This window comes from Mustela erminea, chromosome 11 (assembly GCF_009829155.1).
Source record: "Mustela erminea isolate mMusErm1 chromosome 11, mMusErm1.Pri, whole genome shotgun sequence".
Classification (NCBI taxonomy): domain Eukaryota; kingdom Metazoa; phylum Chordata; class Mammalia; order Carnivora; family Mustelidae; genus Mustela; species Mustela erminea.
In genome coordinates this window covers 47,966,711-47,985,497 of record NC_045624.1, presented here as the reverse complement: position 1 = coordinate 47,985,497, position 18,787 = coordinate 47,966,711, and the positions used below count along the sequence as shown (strand labels likewise).

The 18,787-nt window shown below is 36.3% G+C and overlaps 1 protein-coding gene across 10 annotated transcripts in view; it reads left to right on the top strand.

The window, feature by feature from the left end:
- The window catches only part of TAX1BP1 (Tax1 binding protein 1), an 83,214-nt gene that overhangs the window by 29,224 nt on the left and 35,203 nt on the right, over window positions 1–18,787 (top strand). For all 10 annotated transcript variants that reach the window (XM_032305141.1, XM_032305137.1, XM_032305136.1 and 7 more), the window contains exons 6-8: window positions 7,120–7,268; window positions 7,358–7,448; window positions 11,468–11,653. In XM_032305141.1, the coding sequence (XP_032161032.1) occupies window positions 7,120–7,268; window positions 7,358–7,448; window positions 11,468–11,653 (426 nt within the window). The remainder of the gene's footprint in view (window positions 1–7,119; window positions 7,269–7,357; window positions 7,449–11,467; window positions 11,654–18,787) is intronic.

Below are 18,787 nucleotides of genomic sequence, written 5' to 3'. Positions count from 1 at the left end.
CTAGATTGGTGTTTCTTCTGTAATAGATTCTCACTAAATGTAAGTAAATATTATTTTACTAGTTTTCATAATGATGAACTAGAGAGTCAAAGAACTAAAATATGAAATTCATACCATTTTTCTGACATCCTAGAAGTGATACTTATGTTTAAAAAAAATCTTAGTTATATGTTGGCAGTTGCCTCCTTATTTCTTTCTTTATTTGTTTATTTGACAGAGAGAGAGATAACAGGTAGGCAGAGAGGCAGGCAGAGAGAGAGGGGGAAGCATGCTCCTGGCTGAGCAGAGAGCTGATGCTGGGCTCGATCCCAGAACTCTGAGATCATGACCTGAGCTGAAGGTAGAGGTTTTAACCCACTGAACCACCCAGGTGCCCCAGTTGCCTCCTTATTTCTGGGGATACAATAACGTGCTTGCTAGGAGAAATAGTTCTTTTTGTTAATAGCCATGGGGCACTTTTTTTTTTTAATTTTCTTTTTTAAATTTTTCATTTTTTCACCTTCTAAATCAGTCTTCTGGGCAGCTAGAACAGCTTCCTTTTCTTAGTTGGGTGGTTTATGAAATCCATGACATTTCTTGGCACTTGTTTTAAATCTCTTCCATAGTGTGAATCCTAAAACGATTTCAGTGTAGTAATTCTAAATGTCATCTCTTTGAGATACTGGGTATATATACTGCTGAAAATCTGAAGAACTGTTATGATGTATCATCTATAATTTCACTTAAAATTTTATCTTAGTTTATTTTTTTAAAAGATTTTATTTATTTATTTGACAGAGATCACAAGTAGGCAGAGAGGCAGGCAGAGAGAGAGAGAGAGAGAGGAGGAAGCAGGCTCCCTGCTGAGCAGAGAGCCCGATGCGGGACTCGATCCCAGGACCCTGAGATCATGACCTGAGCCGAAGGCAGCGGCTTAACCCACTGAGCCACCCAGGCGCCCCTTCACTTAAAATTTTAGAACGAACAGTCTACTAGGAATGTCTGTGGCAACCTTTAGTTTCTTCCTAATAGAAGAAATTGCTTTTTTTTATAAAATAAGATGAGCTTGTTACCCATTCATTACTTGACAAATACTAACTTAAATGTTTATAATAATTAAATGTTTATAAATAAAATCTCTGATTTTTATAAATACTGACTTTGTATTATGAAATGCCTATAGAGAGAACATTCCTATTTTAAAAATTAAAAGAATTGGATGTATTCTGGTTATCAAAAACCGATTGGTTTTAAGTGTTACACTTAAGTATGTTCTAGGTTATGTTGTGTAATTGGCTGCTTAAAGGAATAAAATAGGATTACAAAGTAGATTAAAACTGAAACCAGATAACATATATAAATTGAGAACTATAAATTGTGTATTTTATTTTGCCTGTATTTTAATGTGCTGTGTAGGTTCCATTATTTATGTATACCCTAGATTTAAAAAAGTAAATCTTGTGTTAAGGATAATTTTTACATTCATTTTGAGTTTAGCTTTGTGTTTGTTTTCTCTATTATAAAACGCTGGTTCATAAAAATAGCCCATGTAATACTTAATGTAAGCCAGATGCTGTTCTGAGTACTTAACATGTGTTAACTCATTTAATTCTGTAAAGTAGACATTGTTAAATACACATTTTACAGACGTAGCACAGAGAGGTTATTTAACCTGCCTGTGGTCGAACAGTTGAAGTGGTAGATGTAGGCAGTCTGGCTCCTCAGTGTTCTTAATGACACTCTGCCTGTCACTAAAGATGTAAACTTAATCTAATTGATCTTTTAAAAAAATAGCTATAATGACGTTAATTTATAATTTACATATCCGTCTAGAAGTCCAATGCGCTATCCATTGCGCCACAGAGCCAGGCTATAATTTACATATCCTAATGTCCAACACTTTATAATATACGATTTAGTAGTTCTTACTAATATTTACAGAATTGTGCATCCATTATCATAACCTAATTTTAGGACATAGTCATCACTCCAGAAGAAACCTGTACCTGTACCTGTTAGTGGTCATTCTCCATTTCCTTCCCCCTCGGTCCCAGGCAACCACTAAGCTGAATTTCCAGCTCTGTGGATTTATATATTTTGGGCATTGCGTGCAAATGGAATCATGTGTGGCCTTTGTGACCCTCTTTCACTTAGCATAATGTTTCCAGGGCTCATCTGTGGTAAAATATGCATCAGTACTTGATTCATTTTATTGTCAAATGATACTCCTGTGTATTGGTTAGTCTTTTTTTTTTTTTTTTAAACCCTAGCTACATTTTTCAGACATACGATTAGCAGCTTTTAGGTATATTCATTGTATTCTTGTTTCTGTTTTGGAGTGCAGGATATGTATTTGAAAATTAGAAGATTAAAAACTGAGGGTCAGGGAACCAATGATATTGAGTCTTATTTTTCAGATAGAACCAAAATGAAGTTTCACCTTAAGTTTTATAGTTTAGTGTATAATTTTTTGGAGCCTAAACTATGATAGAGTTTTTTCCCATAAAATAGTGTTCTTGGGTGCCTGGGTGGCTTTAGCTTCTCCCTCTGCCTGTGTGTGCAGCTTTCTCTCTCTAAGAAATAAAATCTTTTAAAAAAAAATTGTATTCTTAACTTGAATGTTGTTAATAAAAGGTGTACTTCAAGGTTTTTTTGGCTGAGTTTTTTTTTTTTTTTTTAATGATTTTATTTATTTGAGAGTGAATGAGAGAGAACATGAGCTGGGCAGAGGGAGAGGGAGAAGAGAGTCCCTGGTGAGTGGCGTTCCCAGCATAGGGCTGGATCCCAGAATCCTGGGATCATGAGCTTAACCAACTGAGCCACTCAGGTGTCTCTCACATAAACTAAATTATATTTGAGAATACTTAAATAGTATTGATTAAACAATATAAGGAGCATGTTGTACACTGTTGTATTTATTCATATTGTTTTCATTCTTAAGTTTCATAAACTAGGTAGTTAGTGTACCTTGAGATACCAGCCATTTGGAGTTAACACAGGTACAGGAAAGAACAACTTGAAGGTTCTCTCATGGTGACTCTGGCTAGTGCAGGTCTCTTCTGCTGTCTTGATCTTTTTGGCTTTCTCTTTTGTAAAGCTGTATTTATCACTGTATTGGATATCCGTTTTGGACAGAGGTAGTTTAAGACAATCTGCTTAATACATGGAATTGCCTCAGGTGCATATGTATGTGTGTGTGTGCATGTGTATCTCTCTTCTAACATGTGGAGTTGCCAAAAACCAGTTTTGAAGGTATGATATCATTGAATTTCCAGAACTCTTTCTTCCTGATTATCATTGGGTAAAAAGGACACAAAGGCCAGATTCTATTTTTTTAGAATTTTAATATTTATTCATTTTTTAGAGAGGGAGCAGGGAGGTGCAGAGGGAGAGAGAATCTTTTTTTTTTTTTTTTTTTTTTTAAAGATTTTATTTATTTATTTGACAGAGAGAGAGATCACAAGTAGGCAGAGAGGCAGGCAGAGAGAGAGAGGAGGAAGCAGGCTCCCTGCCGAGCAGAGAGCCCGATGCGGGACTCGATCCCAGGACCCTGAGATCATGACCTGAGCCGAAGGCAGTGGCTTAACCCACTGAGCCACCCAGGCGCCCGGGAGAGAGAATCTTAAGCAGGCTCCATGCCCCCTGGCACAGAGCCCAGTGAGGGGCTCACCTCATAATCCAGAGATCATGACTTGAGCTAAAATAAAAATTTGGGTGCTTGAGTATCTGAGCCACCCAGGCACTCCACAGAGACTTTAATATTGTAGGAGTGATCATTATAACTTAGGTATATATATCAATACATTTCTTTAAGGCTGATTTTCATTTTATACCTGATTTGCTAAGTAATAGTTTCAGGAAATTCATAACACTTTGTTTCTAAAATATATAGTTTAAGCTAGTTATAATATCTCTATGGAACAGAATAAAACCAGAAATAAACCCATGCATACTTGGTCAACTAATTCATGACAGAAGAGCCAAGAACATACAGTGGGGAAAAACAGTCTCTTCAGTGAACAGTCTTAGGAAAACCGGACAGCCACTTGTAAAAGAATGAAACTGACCCACTGTCTTACACCATACACAGAAATCAACTCAAAATCAATTAAAGATTGAAGACTGGAAACCATGAAACTGCTAGGGAATAAGTGCCTTGACATTGGTCTTAACCATTTTCTTGGATTTAACACCAAAAGCAAGAAATAAACAAGTAGACTGTATCAAAGTATAAAGCTTCTGCACAACAAAGGAAACCGTCAACAAAATGAAAAGTGAATTCCAGAAGGGAGAAAATATTTGTAAATCAAATATGTGATAAGATGTTACCATCCACAGTTAACTTAAAAAAAAAACAAACAACTGGGATGCCTGACTGACTCAGGCAGTAGAGCTTGATCTCAGGGTTGTGAATTCAAGTCCCATGTTGAGGGTAGAGATAACTTAAGAGTCTTTAAACTTTTTTTTTTTTTTTTTAAAGATTTAATTTATTTGAAAGAGAGTAAGCATGAGCCGGGGGGTGGAAAAAGGGCGGAGGGAGAGCAAGAACAGGCTCCCTGCTCAGTTGGTTAAGAGTCTGACTCTTGATTTTGACTCACACGTCATGATCTCAGAGTGGTGAGGTCGCTCTCTCAGTTTAGCGTGGACTCTGTGATTCTTGCTCTTCCTCCTCCCCTCCCCCCACTGCTCATGCTCTTTCTTTCTCTAAAATAAAATACTAAAAATCTCACAGTTTCCACAGATGACATAATTCTTTTGTCAGTAATTTGCTGTTTAGAGTATTCAAGTACTAATTTACTAAAATTTACCACTGTATGCATTCAAATCCAGAATACCATAATCTTTTCTAAATGGTTGTCTATAATATAATGTGGTTTTTTTCAAATGTATTCATTTGTAGTCAGAATTTTGTCTTATTTTGAATAAGTGAAGTGGGTTCTGTTACTTTAGGTATATTTTAAAGTGCGTGTTTAGCCACACAGATAAGTGGCTTTTTTTTTCTCCCTCTGGTTGTTCATATTTGAGAGTTACGACGTGAAGGAATTGATAATAGTGGCTCATGGTAGGGATTCTTCAACCTGAGAGGAGGGAAGAAGTTCACTACATGATTTTGAAATGCCCAGATCTCTTGATCTCCTTTTGCCTCCATTTTTGTAATTGTTTTTATCTTGATGTACAATGTAGCAGCTTAATCTAGTCAAGTTTTACTTTAATATTAGAATTACTATGTTTTGGGGCAAGATTTCAAATATTGACCAAATGAATATTTATCTCAAATTTCAAGTGTTTTTCAAAGATTGTGTTCTAAATTTTAATCTTTTTAAGAAGTTTTTAAAAGAAAGCAGGATTTTTAGTTATTCGTATGTTCACTACAGTTTAATGTGATTTTCATTCTAAGAAAGACTTAGCTAAATTGAGATGCTATGCTTCAAACATGAGAACTAGAGGCCTGAAGGATAATTTCTAGCATTTTCATGCTATTAGAAAATAGGTGTGGATGTGGAGAAAATATTAGGTGCTTTTATGGGTACCAGGCAAAGATTCTAAATCCGTCAAGTTATATTAAAATTAGTGACTCACTGTAGAGTTAAATGGCTCATTGATAAAGCACTAAGTTCATGTTTTGCATTTAGTTACTTATGAATCATCCCTAGTTCTTGCCCCATACATTTTTTAGAATACTGTTTACCTGTTACAGAACTTCATTAATTACAGATTTAGAAACTAGTTTTTACCTGTACGCAATCTAGTCTTTGTTGTAGGAAGAAATAACCTGGATTAAATCTGTAGCCTATTTGTAGTGCCAAAAGTGCATGTGGTAAAAATAACAGTACAAAATTAAAAAACTGTTTAGAAACCTCTCTGGCTATCTTTATAAATCACCAAGACAAAAATGTGTCACATTGGCAGGAGTCATTGGATATTGACAACAGTTTATAGCAGAGGAAATACTATTTATTTCTGGGGCATTTTCACTGGAATCAGAAAAGCATTTAGTTTTAATGTTGCAAATTTAGTAAGGAAAGATTTGCTTTGAGCAAAAGTAAAACCAAGAGTGTGTATCTACCCTTACTGTGATGGGATTTTTAATGAAGTATAGATGCAACATAGCAATTTTCATATTCTAGTAATATATTTAAAGTAATACTTCACCTATAAGTAAAAAATTTGGCTGAGTTACTTCATGAAAATTGAAGTGGCTTATAAATACTGTATAACATTTGTTAGATTTAAATTGTAAGAATGATGATTTCCTTTAGCTTCTGTTGTTTAGGTGGGTGGTACTTTCATAATTGGGAAGTTTTAAAATAATTTTTTAACAACAAGTTGCCTTAATTTATCAGTTCTTTGATGTCTAGTTTTTTATAACAAAGTATCTCCATGTGCACTATTACATTTGATTCTTATGATTTTATAAACTAGGAAGAATAAGCTTTATTATGTTCATTTTACATATCATAAAATGGGTTTAGAAAGGAGCTTGACCAAGTTCTTGTATGTTACTTAATTGTCTTGATGTGTTAATATTTTAAAAACTTTTAAATTGTTGAAAGTAGAATATTCTATTTTAAATAGGAATACTTTTTTATTGCATTTACTACTATTATATTCATTTTAGTTTCTTTGGATATTTATTCAGGCTTCTGAGTCACAGTGACAGGATCATTATGAACATTGTTTCAGTTGCGTATCTTAGTGCTTTGTATAATTATTGGTGGTACTTAATGATCTGTACTAGAAGAAGGATTTTTTGTTGTTTTTTGACAGTGTGTTATCTGTGGTGGTATCATATGAAACCTGACTTGTCACTAGAGTAGCATTGAGAAACAAGATGTCAAAAATGAAAGTGGCGAATTAAAAATTTTTTTCTCTCATTTTTGTTGCCTGCCCTCTGGTGGAGAAGTTTGTGAAATCAAGAAACAGGGTGTATGAGAAATCTGGAAAAGAAATTAATAATTGTTTGATTTGCTATATGAAAAATTGGATATATGTTTCAGTTTAAGGTTTAGTTTTTAATCTTAGTTTTATAAGCTTTAGAGGGGACAAATGTGGGATTAACAATTTGAGAATACATAGATTTCTTAAAGATACGCAAATCTGTTTTAGAGATTGTTTCTCAGAAATTTTGTTGTTTCTTAGGATCTTGTTGAAGTATCACAAAGTTTAAAAACGGAAAATGAAGAGTTTAAGAAGAGATACAATGATGCTGCATCCAAAGTTCTCCAGCTTGAGGAAGATATTGTGTCAGTGACACATAAAGCAATTGAAAAAGAAACTGAATTAGACAGGTATTTCTGATGGTTTTAAAAAATGCTTACATATTTCAAAAATGCTTTAATGAAAATTTTTTGTCTATATTAACATTACTTTAACTCAGTTTGAAGGATAAACTCAGGAAGGCACAATATGAAAGAGAACAACTGGAGTGTCAGTTGAAGACAGAAAAGGATGAGAAGGAACTTTATAAGGTAGTTTATTCTTTCTTCATTTCTCTTTGTTATCTATCGCTGTGTAACAGATTACTGTGAAATTTAGTGGTTAGGAATTGGGGAGCAGCTTAGCTGCATGGTTCTGGCTCAGGGTGTCTTGGTCAGTTGCATTCAGGATCTTGGCAAGGGCCACATTCAGCTACAGGCTTCTTCAGTGGCCTCTTCAGTGGTCGTCTGAATGTTTTCGCACCAAGGATGCCACTTTGTCCTTGCTGTCCAAGAGAGAGCAAGGAGGAAGTCCTAGTGTATACTTCATGACCTAGTTACCAAAGTTATAGATTAGTCCTGCTTTATCTTATTCATTAGAAGCTAGTCACTTGGGTCCAGCCAGTACTTAAACAGAAGGGAGTTGGGCTTCACAGAGGGGAAGTATCCAGGGATTTGGGGACCTGTTTTAAAACTACCCTATTGTAAAAAGAAAAAGAAAAAAAGAAAACAACAATAACCAAAAATCCTACCCTATAGTGAATAGTCCCTAAACGCTTTCAGAGAGTTTGCTTGTATTTTACTTAGCAGGTAATACATAATAAGTCAGTGAGGTTTAATGGTAACAGGATACCTGCCTGTTTATCAGAATATATAAAACCTATTGTTTTCCCCTTTTAAGAACATCTTAGAACATTAATTTCAGTGATGATAATCATGTTCTAGAGTTTGACTTTTATTTTTTTATTTTTTTATTTTTTTTAAAGATTTTATTTATTTATTTGACAGAGAGAAATCACAAGTAGTCGGAGAGGCAGGCAGAGAGAGAGAGAGAAGCAGGCTCCCTGCTGAGCAGAGAGCCCGATGCGGGACTCGATCCCAGGACCCTGAGATCATGACCTGAGCCGAAGGCAGCGGCTTAACCCACTGAGCCATCCAGGCGCCCTAGAGTTTGACTTTTAGAATAATCTTCAGAGAATGTCATTTTAAAGAAAATTCTGTTAACAAATCTTCACCTTTTTGAAAGTTTTCTTTTTTAAATGATTCTGAAATAGGATCATTAGCTTAATAACCAGTAATGCTGTAGATGTAAATTGAGAAGTGTTTATCTTAAGTGGCTTATAGTAGTCACGAAGGCAATTCCAGATGAGGAATTTGAAGAACATTCTGAGTTAAGTCAGTATTATTTGGGTAGATTTAGTCACTTGATGATAATAGAAAAGGGAGACAAAGTATTGTGGTATATATTTAAAGCTAAAAGCATACAACTGTTTATATATTCAGTATTTGATAGTTAGAGTTTGCATGTAGAAACTAGAATATGATTTACATTGCCCATTGTTTTTTTCCTTTTTATTTTTGGTGGTGTTGGGATTTTTTTTAGAAGATAAAAATAAAATATTGAATCCACCATGCACCTTAGAGCAGAGAGCATAGATGGGGGCGTTTTGTATGTCACAGGTTATACCCATTTTATTTTATTTTTAAAAAAATTTTATTTATTTATTCGACAGAGAAAGATCACAAGTAGGCAGAGCACCAGGCAGAGAGAGAGGGGGAAGCAGGGTCCCTGCTGAGCAGAGAGCCCGATGTGGGGCTCGATCTCAGGACCCTGAGATCATGACCTGAGCCGAAGGCAGATGTTTAATCCACTGAGCTATCCAGGCGCGCCCCCCCTTCCATTTTATTTCTTGAATAGCTTATCCATAAGGTCTGTGTGTGTGTGTGTGTCACTCCCAAAACAAAGAAAAATAGTGATGGAGTAGCAAGCAGAGGGAGAAGCAGGCTCCCCTCTGAGAAACGAGCCCCATGTGGGACTCAGTCCTAGGACCCTGGGATCATGATCTGAGCTGAAGGCAGACACTTCACTGACTCAGCCACTCAGGTGTCCCGCTCTGGTGGATGGATGATTGATGATTTGACCCTTTAAGAAAATATGCCCCAAAATAATGTTTGATTTTTGAGCAAGATTTTGTGAAAAAGGGAAATAATAGCGATATCTAGAGAAATTGAAGGAATTGGATTACAATTTGTACAGTGTCTTTGCAAACTACCCTAAATGCAGCTTTTTAAAGTTAGAAAGCATTTTTTTTTTAACTAAGTGAAAATTGGCATCTCTCATAATTTTTTTTTTTTTAAAGATTTTATTTATTTATTTGACAGGGAGAAATCACAAGTAGACGGAGAGGCAGGCAGAGAGAGAGAGAGGGAAGCAGGCTCCCTGCTGAGCAGAGAGCCCGATGCGGGACTCGATCCCAGGACCCTGAGATCATGACCTGAGCCGAAGGCAGTGGCTTAACCCACTGAGCCACCCAGGCGCCCCTCTCATAATTTTTTACTCAATGTTAACAATGAATTTCAGTGAGAATATTTCCGTTTTGTTGTTAGGAAAAGACCTGAGCATTATTTCTTTCCATGGATAATTGCTTTCCATGTTGCTTTCTGTTAGCATAGAGGGAGATAATAAGATAATTGTCTTCAGTCTTTTCAGCTCAATAATAAAATTAATTCTGAAGGCATTCTAGTTAGTGGAAAGGGTTTAGGAAGGTCCTAGGTTAAACCAGTGATGCTAGAGAGTTGTAATGAATGATGCAAGGATGAATTATTTTGGAAAGAGAGAGACCTATCCCTAAGGATTTCATCTTTCCATCCTGTTTTTCTTTCTTTCTGTTATGAGAATAGGACTTCTTGTGTTTTGTAGAGGGTTGGCAAGCACATTTTAGGGTAAATGAGCATTTTTCCTTTACTGCTCTAAATTATTCCTTATGTCTTGTTTGTTTTTCACTTTCTGCAGACTTTTTGTGTTTTTGCTTTACACCTGAGTGACCAGTTCTTTATAAAAGAGTGGGCAGCAAGGAAGGAAGGGATAGAATGAGGTGTCTTGGGGATTTATTCTTCTATGGTTTGAAAATATCTCCAGTTTTCTATAGGCTTTATCAGTTGGGATCAAATTGACATTGAAATTTCCATTTGAATATATTTTCCTTCAACCTCCCAGTGCTCTAAACAGTATTTCATTTGTATGTGTGTATTCCCAAAATGGGAAGTAAAACTTCCTTAGAGATTTTTGTTTTGTGGGGTTATTTTTTCCTTTTTTTTTTTTTTTTTTTTATGGCAAGGAGACTGTACTTACTGAATATGATAAGACCTCATATTAAATTGTTAATCTCCGAAACAGGCTTTCCCTTCCAGATTGTTGATATATATAAAATCAGAGAGACTGCTTATATCTTTCTTTTTCTAGCCCCTCTTAGAGCATATGATCTGTCTCTGTCCTGTCAGAATTTAGAGTAATGGGTAAAACACTTTCTTGATCTGATGATTATTAAAATTAGATAGTGTTTTTAAAGTGATGCCGTAAAGGACTTGACTGGTGACACCTCAGAGAATCTGGAGTTATATTCTGTCCTTGTGAACAGGAATTAGTGTTTCAGCATTCATTATTGAGGTCAAGTGCAAGTAGTATGTTAATTTATTTCTCTCTGGTACTCTTAACCAAAGCAAAATACTCTTTATAGTGGAAATTAGGTATCTGTACTCTTTATAATTTCAATTATGGAATTTGATTTGTGCATCTGTTATGAGCAAATTAGCAAGTGCTGCCTAAGTTCCTGGGAAAATTAATATAGTGGGGTTAATCAAATGTATTTTTAGGGACATACTGCTTAAGATGTTGTTCTTGAATGTACCCCTTCAGTTTTCCAGAATCTCTCCATGCCTTCATATCTGAATATACCTCCTATAACATAATTTGTTCCTCCAAAAGAACAACTAAATTGGTTTGCATTTTAGAAGAGAACTTAAATTTATTAAATGAGAGGAGAAAACTTTAGAGATCAGGTAATGTTTTAAGACCTTAGATGTAATCTCTGTGGAAAAAAATACTTAGACTGTGTTTTGTTTCTGTTTATTAGCTAGTCATTTAATGTAACTTGGGTCCCCTGACTCCTGGTCTAGTAAGTCTTCTGGTTCCTTGATCATTTTTGGGTCAGAGATAAACAATGGTAGTTTGAAATTTGAGTAGCTTAGGTTATTGAGTTAGAGTATTCTTGACATCTCAAGCACTGTTACAGGTACATCTGAAGAATACGGATATAGAAAATACCAAGCTTGTGTCAGAGGTCCAGACTTTAAAGAATTTAGATGGGAACAAAGAAAGCATGATTACTCATTTCAAGGAAGAGATTGGCAGGCTGCAGTTCTGTTTGGCTGAAAAGGAAAATCTGCAAAGGGCTTTCTTGCTTACAACCTCAAGTAAGGTAAGTATTTTTGCAGTGTGTATCTGAAGAGTGTAAAACGTGTGTCTGTTAAATGTATGCAATTGAGTGGTTTTTATTTTTAATCTTTCCTTTCCCCAAGCCTGCCTTTTGAAAAAGTACAAATCTGGAGGCATTCAACATTACAGCCTAAATACACGAGCATGTCTCCCTATCAGCATGTACATTATTTTGTATAACCATCAAGCCATTAACATACCTAAGAAATTTAACATCATAAGATAATATTTCCTTCCTGTATATGGTTTTAGTACATTCAAATTGTCCCAAATATATTTCTGTATAGCCTTTAAAATTTCTTGGCCCAGGGGAAATAAAGATCACCCAATTTACTGTGTTCTTGGTCTGCTCTAATCTAGAATAGCTTCTCTATACCTTTTGTTTTATGACACTTGATACTTTTGAAGAATTCAGACTTGTCTGAGAAAATGGTCTGTACTCCAGATTTATTTATCATTTCTTCATGGCTGGATTCAGGTGAAACCTTTTTTGGCAAGAAAAGGCATAGAGGGGCGCCTGGGTGGCAGTGGGTTAAAGCCTCTGCCTTCGGCTCAGGTCATGGTCCCAGAGTCTTGGGCTCGATCCCCGCATCGGGCTCTCTGCTCAGCGGGGAGCCTGCTTCCTCCTCTCTCTCTCTGCCTGCCTCTCTGCCTACTTGTAATTTCTGCCTGTCAAATAAATAAATAAAATCTTTAAAAAAAAAAAAAAAGGCATAGATGTTTTGTACATTCTGTTGCAGTGTTATCAAAAGACATAAAATGTCAGTTTCGTTCTTGATGTTAGGTTTAATCATTTGTTTAAAGTTATGTTTGCCTGAAACCATCATATTGGTGCTTTTTCCCCCTCTTTGTATTGAATAATATGTAGGATAATACTTAGAGATCATGTGACTCTCCTGTTCCCCAGTAGCCTTTCACCCAGCGATTTTTTATCCTTGATGATTTTCACCTTTATCAGTTATTATTAATGATTACAAAATGGTGGTTTAAAAAATTACATCATTTCTTCTCCATTTATTAGTATGTATTCTTTTATAATGAGGTTTTGCTGCCCTCTCTCTTTTTTCATATTACTGTGGACTTGGGGATTCTTTTTTGTTCAGTATATTGTACATCATCATTATTACTCTTTTTCATACCCAAATTATCCCATACTTAGCTGGGTGGAGCTGTTCAGACCTTTTTTTTTTTTTTTTTTAATTCCCCTTACATTCAAGATTTTATTTATTTGCTTTAGATTGTGTACATGTACTAGGAGGGGGAGCAGCAGAGGAAGAGGGAGAGAATCTCAGACACACACCATGTTGAGCACAGGGCCTGATGTGGGGCTTGATCTTAGGACCCTGACATCATGACCTGAGCCAAACCAAGAATTGGGCACTTAACTGACTGAGCCACGTACCCACCAATCTTTTTTTTTTTAAAGAATTTATTTATTTGACACAGAGATCACAGTAGCAGAGAGAGAGGGGGAAGTAGGCTCCCTGCTGAGCAGAGAGCCCGATGTGGGGCTCTATCCTTGGACCCTGAGATCATGACCTGAGTCGAAGGCAGAGGCTTAACCCACTGAGCCACCCAGGCGCCCCAACTCCTCTGTCTTTTTCGTAAATGTTTTGAATACTTCTTGGCTTTGTGAAACAACTGTGTATTAAGCTTTAGGTTCTGTCCCATACCTGGTACTGACATTTATTTCTCTAAGGAGCCCTGTTTTTTTTTTCAGTGGGGAATGGTATTTTTTTTTTTTTAAAGATTTTATTTATTTATTTGACAGAGAGAGCTCACAAGTAGACGGAGAGGCAGGCAGAGAGAGAGAGAGAGAGGGAAGCAGGCCCCCTGCTGAGCAGAGAGCCCGATGCGGGACTCGATTCCAGGACCCTGAGATCATGACCTGAGCTGAAGGCAGCGGCTTAACCCATTGAGCCACCCAGGCGCCCAGGGGAATGGTATTTTGAAGCCAGATAGAATTTTGATATTTTTATACTGGATCTTGTTGCTACTAGGGGTCATTACTTCTTTGTACTTCCATTGGACAGACATTTAAAGTCTTTATATGGTTTTCTTCAGTTCAAATCCGGTATTTTAGGGTTCTTCCTTACCTTCCTCCATTCCATATTTATCTCTTCTTTCAGTGTGAGAGCCTTTGTTTCCAAAACATCATTGTATATATATTCATGTATTTTACCCTGTTATATACACCAGTAGTTTCAGAAATGTTACACCAGTGCCATTCCCAACAGTGTGTCTATTAAATTAAGTTCTTCCCAATCCTTTTTCTAAGAATTTATTTCAGTAAGGATGTACATAGTACTGTGTTCTAAGTTACTTGAATAAACTTTTTAACATATTAATGGGTAATGAATTTTTACACAGTCTACATTTTTGTTAGTATTTAATTCTAAGATTAGTTTTTATTCTCTTAACCTTTTGATTGAATTTTGTGTTTTGATTGTTAAATAATTGCATCATTCAAAAATGGAAATACTTATAATAAAATTCACTCTTTCCTAAAAAAACAAAAAAAACAAAAAAAACAAAACCCTTTCTTATTCCTATATGTAAACATTTTCATTAGTTTCCAGTTTATCTTGTTTCTTTCCACAAAAATAAACATGTGCAAAGGCACCTGGGTGGCTCAGTGGGTTAAACCCTCTGCCTTCAGTTCAGGTCATGATCTCAGGGTCCTGGGATCAAGCCCTGCCTCAGGCTCTCTGCTCAGCAGGGAGCCTGCTTCCTCCTCTTTCTGCCTATTTGTGATCTCTCTGTCAAATAAATATCTTTAAAAAAAAATAAACATGTGCATGTGCAGGCACTCTTTTCTATTCCCTTCTTTTTCTTTTTCAATTTTTAAACATTTTTTATTTAAATTTATTTAAATTGATTAGCGTATAATGTATTATTCGTTTCAGAGGTATATGCTTTATCAGTCTTTATATAATACCCAGTGCTTATTATATTACCCAGTTACCCCATCCCTCCATATTCCCTTCTTCCTCAAAAAAAGGAAAAAGCTGCCATGCTATATATACTTTTTGCACCTTGCTTTTTAAATACTGAACAATATAAACTGAAAAAAATTACTCCACCATCAGTTCATGGAGATCTAAGAACATTTTTTTTTTTTTTTAAATGACTGGGTGATACTACACTGGGCAATTTTACTTTGACTTATTTCTTAACCCTTGTGAATGAGTATTACATCATTTGCAGTAGTTTACTGTTAAATATACTCAGATATAATTACTGTAACACCTAAAACATCAGTTGTGCATCACATTTAGAATTAATGATTAACACCCTGTCTTTAATATAGCACATTGCAGGGCACCTGGTTGGTTCAGTGGATTAAGCTGCTGCCTTTGGCTCAGGTCATGATCTCAGGGTCCTGGGATCGAGTCCCACATGGGGCTCTCTGCTCAGCAGGGAGCCTACTTCCTGCTCTCTCTCTCTGCCTGCCTCTCTGCCTACTTGTCATCTCTCTCTGTCAAATAAATAAATAAAATCTTAAAAAAAAAAATAGCACATTGCAAACACAGAGGTAAAACATATATTTGATTTATTAAGATGGTAAAATTTTCTCTAGGATCTTTTTTCTACATAAAACCTCTGTAAGGAAAATCACAATTATAGAAATACCTGGAAAAATTGACTCTTTAATTGTTAAAACTTTTTTAAAAAAAATTCTCTGCCCAACAGGGTTCAACTCACAACCCCAAGATCAAGAGTCAAATGCTCTACCAACTGAATCAGCCAGGAGCCCCATTAATCATTAAAATGCAAAAAAAATTGTTTTTTAAAGCAGTACAAGGTCACGGTTATAACATAATTCAAATAATATATAAGGGTACAAAGTAAAAGTAACCTTTATCCTTTCCCATATATGTCTTATAGAATTTTTAATTTTCCTAGAAATCTATGGAGGTGCATAGAGAATTTATATTTTTATAAAAACAAGAAAACCGGGCGCCTGGGTGGCTGAGTGGGTTAAGCCGCTGCCTTCGGCTCAGGTCATGATCTCGGGGTCCTGGGATCGAGTCCCGCATTGGGCTCTCTGCTCAGCAGGGAGCCTGCTTCCTCCTCTCTCTGCCTGCCTCTCTGCCTACTTGTAATCTCTCTCTGTCAAATAAATAAATAAAATCTTTAAAAAAAAACAAAAACAAGAAAACCTTTTAAAAAAATTTTATGGAGTGTCTGGACATTCTGTATGAGTATGAGAACCCATGTAGATCTTCCTCGTTCATTAACAGCTGCATAGTATCCCTTATTTTATTTATAACCATGTAGTATGTAGTTGTTTTTAGTTGTGTATAGTCCTTCGCTTTTATAAGTGTGCTGCAGTAAACCTCCTTGTACAGTTATGTAGGCATATGTACATACCAGAATAAATTTCATAGTTACTTTTAAATAGCTTTTCAGAAAAATACCCCAGCATTGTATATACTTATGTTTGTAATGGGAACAGAGACTTTCATTGTATAAAGGATATATTGCAGAATTTATAATAAATTCTTATATTACATATTTTCTATTTTTAATAATTTTTCATTTTAATAATCGTACTGCATCCCTGTAAAGCTAAATAAATTTCTTAGAAACTCATGAAAATAAAGTTGCTAGACCAAAAGTTAATGTGCTTTTTAAAGGTTGTGCATGTTGCAAAACTCTGATAAGAAAATTTATACTGCTTACCAGGTACATAGTCCACTTGTTTATAAATGTTAATTTCCCTAAAGTCCTTCAAATATTGGAATTATTCTGGTTTTTGAATCTTTGTCAGTTGAAATAAAATGGTATTTATTTTCAATTCTTTGATTGTTGAGTATATTTCTATATGCATAATGGCATAATGGCCATTTCTTTTATTATTATCACTTTTTTTTTTTAATAGATTTTATTTGTTTATTAGAGAGAGAGAGAGGTAGTGCACAAGCAGGCACAGGTAGAGCGAAAAGCAGGCTCCCTGCCAAGCAAGGAGCCCAATGTCGGACTCGATCCCAGGAATCTGGGATCATGACCTGAGCTGAAAGCAGCAGCTCAACCCACCGAGCCACCCAGGCGTCCCTGGCCATTTCTTTAAAAAAAAAAAAGAAAAATAATAATTCACAGTCATGCCATTCCCCAATTTTGGTTTTTTTTTTTTTTTTGGGCGGGGGCGCAGCTTGGAGAATTTTTCCCTTACTGATTAGAAAGTGTATTTCTATCAGAGTATTATTGTACCTTTTAAAAAAATATATTCCAAACAATTTCCTCTGTTTTTTTTGTTATCTTCCCTTTTGACAGAGAAACTGATGATATTTACATATAGATCTCTTAATATCATATCTGCAAAGATTTTCCTCCACTTCAGCATTACATAGTCATTTCCTTCTAAGGAGATAACAGTTTCTTTTTATTTATTTATTTATTTTTTAAGTAGGCTCCATGCCCAACAAGGGCTTGGGCTCACTGTCCTGAGAATCAAGAGCCATGTGCTCCACCAACTAAGCCAGCCAGGTGCCCAGGAGCTAACAGTTTAAAAACCCAAGAATAGGTTGCACGTTTTCTGAGTTTGTTGTTTTTAGTACAGAGATAAAAATAGGAAAGTTGAATAAACTGGATTTGTTGGGGTCCTAATATTAAAGGAATGGCAATTTTAACTTTTTCTTTTCTTTCCTCTTTTCTTTCTTAAAAATTTTATTTTTGTGAGAGAGAGAAGCAGACACCCCGCTGATCAGGGAGCCCAACATGGGGCTCCATCCCAGGATCCTGGGATTATGACCTGAGCCAAAGGCAGATGCTGAACTGACTGAGCCACCCAGGCGCCCCTCCTTCTTTTTTCCTTTTTTTTAAAAATCAACTTTAACTTTTTTTTTCTTTAATATTTTATTTATTTGACAGAGAGAGATCACAAGTAGGCAGAGAGGCATGCTGAGAGAGAGGAGGAAGCAGGCTCCCTGCAGAGCAGAGAGCCCAATGCAGGACTTGATCCCAGGACCCTGGGATCATGACCTGAGCTGAAGACAGAGGCCTTAACCCACTGAGCCACCCAGGCGCCCCTCAGTTTTAACTTTTTAAAGATACTTTCAGGTTTGTTAAGAGGGGCTAATTACTTTTCATTTTCCCAGTACCTTATTCTAATTCTGTCCTGTTTTCATAATGATATGTGATGGTATATTAATGTTACATTGGGTATGTTTTAGGTTAGCTAATAGGAGACTTCTTTTAACCAGAATTTTTGTAATTACAGAGAACTTCTGAAATTATTTTTATTGGTAATCATAAAAAACGAGGGTCAGTAGTTCCAGCTCTTAGAGATTTTTGGGGACAGGAACTTTCATTTGTATTTCCGTTTAAGCCAGGGCTTTTAAATACAGGCACGTGGGGCGCCTGGGTGGCTCAGTGGTTTAAGCCACTGCCTTCGGCTCAGGTCATGATCTCAGGGTCCTGGGATCGAGTCCCGCATCAGGCTCTCTGCTCAGCAGGGAGCCTGCTTCCTCCTCTCTCTCTCTGCCTGCCTCTCTGCCTACTGTGATCTCTCTATGTCAAATAAATAAATAAAATCTTTAAAAAAAAATAAATAAATACAGGCACGTTGCTTAACTTCTGAACTTCAGTTTACGTGTGTTTAATGTGGTAGAGATACTGAGTGCATTGGGTTGTTAAATGGGGACTTTAACACAGAGTCCTTATGTTTTTTATAGGTTTATGTGCTTCATCGAAGTCATGAGTAGAAAACAGTATTTAGGGCACCTGGGTGGCTTAGGGGGTAAGCTTCTGCCTTCGGCTCAGGTCATGATCTCGGGGTCCTGGGATTGAGCCCCACGTTGGGATCTCCACTCGGCGAGGAGCCTGTTTCTCTTATCTCTGCCTACCTGCTTGTGATCTCTCTCTCTGTCAATAAGTAAAATCTTTTTTTTTTTTTTTTTTTTTAAAGATTTTATTTATTTATTTTACAGACAGATCACAGGTAGGCAGAAAGGCAGGCAGAGAGAGAGAGAGGGGGAAGCAGGCTTCCTGCTGAGCAGAGAGCCCGATGCAGGGCTCAATCCCAGGACCCTGAGATCATGACCTGAGCTGAAGGCAGAGGCTTTAACCCACTGAGCCACCCACGTGCCCCAATAAGTAAAATCTTAAAAAACAA